The sequence below is a fragment of the Juglans microcarpa x Juglans regia genome, chromosome 2S (assembly GCF_004785595.1).
Source record: "Juglans microcarpa x Juglans regia isolate MS1-56 chromosome 2S, Jm3101_v1.0, whole genome shotgun sequence".
In the NCBI taxonomy this organism is placed as follows: domain Eukaryota; kingdom Viridiplantae; phylum Streptophyta; class Magnoliopsida; order Fagales; family Juglandaceae; genus Juglans; species Juglans microcarpa x Juglans regia.
Genome location: NC_054597.1, coordinates 8803041 through 8810847, shown reverse-complemented (window position 1 = coordinate 8810847; position 7807 = coordinate 8803041). Strand labels below are relative to the sequence as shown.

Here is a 7807-nt window from a genome sequence, read left to right as displayed (position 1 = left end):
CGTGACCTCATCGTCGTAGCCGACTCGTCGTCGCCGACTCGCCGTCATCCTCTCGACCCCAAGGTTTGTTCTCTATGATTTGGGTAACAATTATGTAGAAAATGAATAACGACCCAGAATGGAGTGTGGTACAGAAAATGAAAAGGGGAAAACAACTCACCCTCAGAGCAACAAGTAGTACTGTCTTGGCTTGCTTTCTCTGCAACAGTTCTTTTAGGGTTTTCTCGTTTTATCACTTTGTTGATTTGGGTCTGTTCTGATGAAAATGTTTGAATTGAAGAATCTTTGATAGATCTGGATTTTTTTTTTTTTTTTTTTTTTTGTTAAACATGGGTATAAAGTATATGCTACTAAACATGGGGTTTTTTGTTATTTTGCTATCGGAACTCTTTTATGATGCCTCAAAGTATGATGCTCTTGTTATCCCTGGAGGTCGAGCTCCTGCATATTTAGCTTTGGATGATTCGGTCATTGCCTTGGTGAAGGACTTCATGGAGACCAAGAAGCCAGTTGCATCCATCTGCCATGGTCAGCAGATTTTAGCTGCTGCAAACTTTCTAAAGGTAGTCTTCTTGATGGATTGGCATTATCCTTTAGAAGCCCAATTATGATACTTCCATTATATACATATCGACTACTTGATAATTGGGAGTGCATATTATTTATTCGTCACAAGAAATCTTATATCAATTCATGTAGTATCCATGTAACCATAAACATTGTGGATTGTAGAACAATTAGTGTTCATTCTTGTCTCACATTTATTAAATTGGTAGCATAGATAGGAAATGCTGGACAAGCTCTTCGACATCAGTTAATATGATAGAGTAAACATATTTCTTCTAACTCTTAGGTGGTAAAAGAGGGAAGGTTGGCAATGTGGAGATCGATATTACATTTCTATTGTTTCATTTTTTTTTTTTTTCATTTTGTAGGAAACATTTTAATTATGCTTGTAGACTGAATAATATAAAGAAAGACAGAATCTTTATCCGTTGAGATCCTTGTAAAAAAAATATTTATCTGTTGAGACGAGGTACTCTTTCTGGGCTGGTTTCAGTTCGCTATCCCGTTCATTTAGATAGACTTGGGTTAGCATCCTCCTGGATTTAGAAACATGTGGCCTAGGGAGGATTCCTCTAGTTTGGCAGTGACAATAAGAGAGAAATTTGACCATTTTCTGTTTGCAGGGAGATTTAAAATGCATCATTTTCTTTGTTGCTGCATAAATTACCATTATGTCTTAGTGCTATCTGTCTGTATGTTGTCTTTACCGTGCCACGAAAGAAAATGTACTGCATACCCTGCCGTGAAGCTCAATGAAGGAATGGTTATGTAGTCTCAGATTCAACTAATGCCACAGTTGCAGTTTTTACCTTTCTGTTGAATACATCTTGCTGATAAACTTGGACCAACAATGGCTGTTCTGAGACAGGAAATTCATCAGAAACTAAACTCAATTGTGGAGGAATGCATTGATTGCATGAAGCAGACATATTATGTATTGGTGGCTCTATGTAATCCACTTTTGATATGTAATTTTATATATTGTAATTTGTGTTTTGTAATGTAATGTATAAATACTAAATAATGAAATATGTAGTGGTTGCATTATGTTTTTTTAGATGCATTTAGTTATAAAGGTAATTAGTTTTATATATAAAAGAATATGAACATTTTTTCTTGAAAAATTTACAATAGAATATAGGCTCTTAGAATAAATAAAAAAAAAATGCATCTTGAAAGAAACTGAATGATATAGGTTTTTGTTAAAAAAAAAAAAAAAAAAACTGGGTACAACCCGGAACCCGGATTTCCGGGTTTCAAAAACCCGGATCCACCCGGGTTTCGGCCTGGGTCTGACCCGGATCAACATGATCCAGGTTTCGGCCCGGGTTTGGAACCCGGGTTCCGGTCCGGGTATACCCGGATTCCCGGATTGGAACCCAGATGAACACCCCTAGCTAGCTAGGGATATGGACTTTAGGACTAAAAAACTTGAATCAAGTGTGAGAGTTTCAAACCAATTAAGGGTGGAGAGTTGTCTCTTATTATAATACAATCTTCACTGATAATTAGAATAAGCCCAACATGAGATGATGAATATTGATGCATGATATGGGCTTCAGTAAAATTGTCGTACTTATTGGTTTGATGAGCAAGGAATGGGCAAGAGCATATAGGCTTTAGCCCTACATTTGCATAGTAGACGTCATTCTAATAAGGTTGAGCTTAGGCCTATCATATGTTTATTTTCTTCTAAAAATGTTGCAACTTGACATCACTTTGAAGTTTGAACTGCAAAGACTATTATATCCATCAATAAGCTCAACTCCACAATTCTGAATTCCCATGCTTGACATCATGTATCACAACTTGGTTCTATTTTTGAAAAATTATATTTATAAGTTGGCCTGGTGTGAAAAATATAGTTATTTTATTCTCAAACCAGTGTGTAGAGCATATCATCAACATTACTTAAATGGTAATATTTAATTTGTAAGATTCAAATTTTAAAATTTATTTTTTAAATTTATTTGAAACCAGTGTGACTGCCAATGGTGGTCACCAATTGGGATGTGTAAAACCACCACTTGGAATGTTTATACAGCTGACCACCGTAGGGATCAGTAATTAAAACAAACTGCATCCTTAACTGAATTCCTTTACTTTCTAATTGGGGATATATATGTACTTTTTACTTGGTAGTCCCTTTGAGTTTGAGGAACTCCAATATCTTAGACGTTTTTTGAAGTGTTAAAGTTGGTATGTATAATACGGATATGTGATACTCTCATCAGATCACATATGTCAAACAATTAAAAATTTATTTATTCTACGAAACTTGAATAGTATGACATGTTGTGATTAAATGAAAGTACCATATATCCCATACCTAAATATAATATTTTCATTTGGACTAACTTTCAAGATTTTTGAAGATAAACATCACTTTACTCAATCCACGTGATGATATTGTCACACTGATGATTGTCTCGATTGCATCCGCCATGCTGTTTGCAGTTGATTTTACAATCTTGGAAAAAGTTCGCCATTGTTTGGTGAACCAAAACATCGGAATTTTTACTATGATTCTATTCATGGAATTAATAGGCCTACAGAATTAATACTAACTCACCGAAATTCATGTGAACAAATCAATCCTATTCACTGTACTCAAAAATGTTCTTTGCTCTTCCTTCTCTCTCTCTCTCTCTCTCTCTCTCTCTCTCTCTCTCTCTCTCTCTCTCTCTAGTTAGCTAGATGGCCTACAATATGATCAGTTGGAAAGCCAGTAGTAGCAATCGAGTTATCTCTATTAGCTGTTTGAATTCCTTGATCATCCCCATGATTAATTTAAGTACTACTATATAAGTAAAGACAAAACAAGGTAGTTGGTTCAATGCCTCAACTCCTTTTAACAATTGCGTGTGCGTCACATGTTGCCCACAACCAATCCTTCACTTAACCAAAATAATCAAGTTCCCTACTCATACTGAACATGAAACCTACATATAATCAATCATTTTCCTCTATGTGGTCATCATCCTCTCTTTGTTTGTGGTAATATGCATGCCACCCTCTCTCTCTCTCTCTCTCTCTCTCTCTCTCTCTCTCTCTCTCTCTCATAGGCCTAGGAACCAATTAGGTATCTATTAGTTTTAGGTTCAAGGAAATGAAATTATTCTTAACCTCCATCAACCCCCAAAGCCACATCATTAAGGCCTGGAAAGTAGAATGAGCAACTTGGGTCATGACCTTTCTCCACCCTTAAAGGAATCCTCGAATAACTTTAGGGTGCAAGTTTTCCATCTCATTCACACCACTTTTGGCCTGATATGGGATGCTTTAGACAAAACTAGAGCTAAAGTGACGATTCAAAGTGAGAATCTTATATCATATATATGCATATCTAACAAGTGGTGACATCAGTAAAAGAAAGAATGAAAGAAAGGTTAAAGATCAGCGTGGTGATGCTTGGAAGGATTCTTGATGCAGGCCCCTGCTAGAGAGGCTTTTTCCAGTCTCTTTCTCACTCCCACCACTTGCTTGGCCAGTGTGAACGCTTCTTCACATGATGCCGAGAAGAAAGAACAAGAACATCGAATCGATTTATTTGTTTTTTTTTTCTTTTTTTGTGTGTGGGTGTGCATGGCCTCCAAATTCCTTGTCCTTTTTTTTCTCGTCCAGAAGATAAAGAGGCCCAACTCCTTTTTATCTCCAGCCCCAGAGGATAAGATTGCCTGCATTAATTGTTTATGTGCCAGCTTTGAAGTGCTCCCAACCGGTTTTTCTATCCCTATCTGTCATTTACGACTGCATGAAGATAAGAAGATTACAGAGCCTTCTAAATAAAGTGATAGATGATACTCGATTCTTCCATCGGTTTTTTCTTACTGATACAGTGTGCCTGGCCTCTTGATGTTCTCGACGAAGCTGGTGCAAGAAACAAGGCCAATAATGGCTTTATTCCAAGTCATCGACTCATCCGAGTAAAAAAAATAAAAGATCTGGCATATATGGATGGCTGCATGGCACTGGTTTCATGTGGATGACATGCATACTTTTCGTGAATTAGTTGGATTGATGTATTGGAAAGTTGGGCAACTTGGCTAAGCAACTTGGCCATCCTCCACGGGTTATTCGCTTGTGATTTAATAGATACTTGATTTGTTAGCATTTTACACATCTCTCCTAGATTAAAGTTTGATATAAAAGGCAAAGAATACAGCAAGGACTTGACATATTTGACGCTATTGATCGCATTGTGGGATTCTACAGTACATCAAATTTGAAATGAGACCCACTTCATCGAATCTAGAATCTGAATGATTAATTGTGATCTTTGTAATCATATTGATTCTTGTTTTCATGCTCGCATGCTCCAAAGTCAAGATGGCCGAGCATCATATACTGTAAAATCTATGCGATGTGTTTTATCTTTTTTCTATATATATATATATATATATATATATATATATATATTTTTTTTTTTTTTTTTTTTTATACGTGTGGAGGGTTTCAAACCCAAATTTTTCATTTGTAAAATGGGATCATATGTCATCAAGCTGTTGGCATCCTTTTCTAAAATTGAATTATTGAATTTATTAATAAAATTTGAAAATATTTATTCCCCAACTTTCCATCGACTTAATTTTGACTACTTTGTAAGCTTCAAATCTATTCTCATAATTACAGTTGAAGCAAAACCACAAATGAGTTGAAGCCTGTGTGCCAATGTGTTAAGATCGCATTGATAAAAATTAAAATCCACCAACCAATGGATTCTCGCTGGGTTTGATGTGGGTATAAAAAGCATTGCTTCTCATTTTATTTAATTATTATAATTTTTTAAATTTTTATATAAAATATAATAAATAATTTAATTTTTTTAAATTACAAAATAATATTATTATTATTATTAAAAAATAATATTTTAACAATATTTTATTCAACTTTTAATATTTCTTAAAAATAAAGATAAGATGCAATATTGTGCACAAAAATTGTGACCAGAAATTTATAAAAAAAAAAATTGATAAATCACATGCTAACCACAATTTTCACAAAATACAAAAACTAGATCTTTATGTTATAAAAATATTACAAGACAAACTTAATTACACCCCAACTAGATATTACAACCAAGACATAAACTTGGTATTCCTCGTGACCATAACTGGGAAAAAAATACCAGCAGGACCAAGGAGACACCTGAAAATACTTAATTAAGTACCGACTCCTAGTTAAACTGAACAATACCTCTGCAACAGTAAAAATTTCATTGCAGAAGCACCATGAGACGCCGACCTAAACCTAGGATTACAAAGAGAAACAGATACCCATTATAAACTTAGAAAGAGTTTAATTTTGGATAGGACTTAAATAGCTGCCCAGTCAATCTCCACTGACGGAAACTTCTCCAGAGAGAAATTCTCTGTCTCATCCTGCGTGTCTGAGAAATCTAGGAATGTGATATCGGACTCTGGTGAAGAAGATCCCATCAAGGACGATGATTCATCCGACAAAGCCGGCGATAGTGACCAATTATCAAGCTTACATTCCTCCGAATTTGCACCCAAAGGAGCTGAAATGGCTGGCTTTACGTCAGGAACAAAATAGGGCTCCTCCATTTTCCCCTTTTTTTGCGAAGACGCCAAGCTCTGGCAAATTGCTTGTAACTTGGCGTCTACTGAGGAATGGAGCGGCTTGTAGTCACCGAATTCTCCTGAGATATGAGCTCCTTGGTGCTTGAGATGAGGGAAATTGAGCCTGGAAAACTCTCCCCGGAGTTTATAGGCGGCCTTATCGTATGCCAAAGCAGCCTCCTCGGCTGTATCGAAGGTGCCGAGCCAGAGGCGGGTTCGGTTCTTGGGGAGTCTGATCTCGGCGACCCATTTGCCCCAATGTCTCTGTCTTACTCCTCGGTAGAGTTTTGCGGGCTTTTGAGGGGTGCCAACACGCTTCATAGGTATAGCTTTAGGGCTGAGGAAGTCGTGGGCGTGTGGATTTTGGTTCTGCCATTGGCTCAGCCTCTGGTTTTGGAGTAAAGTTGAAGCCATAGCAGCGATTTGTTGTTGTCGTTGTTGCTGTTGGTGTTGAATTTGGGCTTGGATTTCAAGAATCTGGGAGGGGGAGAGGTGGTTGAGCCCTATTGAGCTTGCTCGCTCAAGACCCAGTTGGTTATGGCTCGAGAACCCTTGAGAAGGAGAGATGGTAGAGAAAGAAGAAGAGGGATAAGATGTGAAAGAAGAAGAAGGCGGAGAAAGAAAAGTAGAGGGACAGGGTGGAGAACAAGAAGAAGAGGAAGTGGTTAAGGAAGAGCTTGCTGAAGCACTGTTCATAAAAGGTAGAAGTGCTTTCATCAGCTCTTCTCCTAAAGGTTCTGAGAAATTTGGTGTTGAGCTGCTACTGTAAATATCTATAGCTGCTGCCATCTCTTCTCAAGAAAATCAAACTAGAGGAAAATCACTCCACTAAAAATATAAGAAAATCCGAGTCTCTAGAAAATCAACCTGATTCTCTCCAAAACAAAACGGAGGGACAGAAAAACAAACCCTGTTAAGTTAATTGGAGGAAAGCTACAGTTTTTTATCAAAGGAAAATGCAAGACAAACCTGGATCTCTATTCTGAATCACCTGGCTTTCAAAAATACCCTTCTGGGTCTGATTTTTTGTTTTCACAGATAGTTTTACTTACACTCAAAATCCAAGAAAACAAAACCCCAAAAGAAAAAACAGCTTGAAAGAACAGACGATGACAGAAAGGGATTCAGAGAAGTGGGATATAAGAGAGGGAAGGGAGATTATTTAACGCAATTGTATTAGGCAGCAAAAGGAAGAAGAGAATCGCTCTCAAACACTCTGTTTTGTGGCCTCACTTTTACATTCTATGCGTTTATGGAGTCACCACTCTCTGCTTATATAGCCTCGAGCCCAGGACTCTCTCTCTCTCTCTCTCTCTCTCTCTCTCTAAAACCTCTGATTCTTTTCCTCGTCAAACTTCAAAGAAACTCTTGTGGCTGGCAGGTGTCAGTAGCCGAATGGTGAAACGTGTTGACATCTTATTTGCCTTATTTAGTTTTCATTTTACCGTTTTATACAAGGGTAGTGATTGGCTTATTATCTTATTACTACCCTATTTACTACCCAAATATATTTCAAGATTTTTTATGTTTTTATTATTTTTTTAACATCTTTAATCATTAAAAAAAATTAAAAAAATATATAATTTTATTAATACTTCTTAATCATTAAATAAAATAAAAAATTTAAAAAAATTAAATATAAAAAGAGTAATAAATTA

At 36.5% G+C, this 7807-nt stretch overlaps 2 protein-coding genes across 2 annotated transcripts; one reads left to right on the top strand and one right to left on the bottom strand.

Moving 5' to 3' along the window:
- The first annotated feature begins 341 nt into the window (after window positions 1–341).
- Window positions 342–1614, top strand: LOC121252590 (protein DJ-1 homolog D-like). Its single transcript, XM_041152304.1, has 3 exons — window positions 342–563; window positions 866–870; window positions 1288–1614. The coding sequence occupies exons 1-3, from the start codon at window positions 345–347 to the stop codon at window positions 1337–1339; spliced, it is 276 nt and encodes a 91-aa protein (XP_041008238.1). The 5' UTR covers window positions 342–344; the 3' UTR covers window positions 1340–1614.
- Window positions 1615–5572: 3958 nt separating this feature from the next.
- Window positions 5573–7412, bottom strand: LOC121252093 (ethylene-responsive transcription factor RAP2-4). The gene has a single exon (XM_041151579.1). The coding sequence runs from the start codon at window positions 6936–6938 to the stop codon at window positions 5883–5885; it is 1056 nt and encodes a 351-aa protein (XP_041007513.1). The 5' UTR covers window positions 6939–7412; the 3' UTR covers window positions 5573–5882.
- Between the last annotated feature and the right edge of the window lie 395 nt (window positions 7413–7807).

Bases quoted from the DNA above. Each gene is read 5' to 3' on its own strand.
- LOC121252093 (XM_041151579.1), bottom strand. From the start codon at position 6,938: ATGGCAGCAGCTATAGATATTTACAGTAGCAGCTCAACACCAAATTTC.
- LOC121252590 (XM_041152304.1), top strand. From the start codon at position 345: ATGCTACTAAACATGGGGTTTTTTGTTATTTTGCTATCGGAACTCTTT.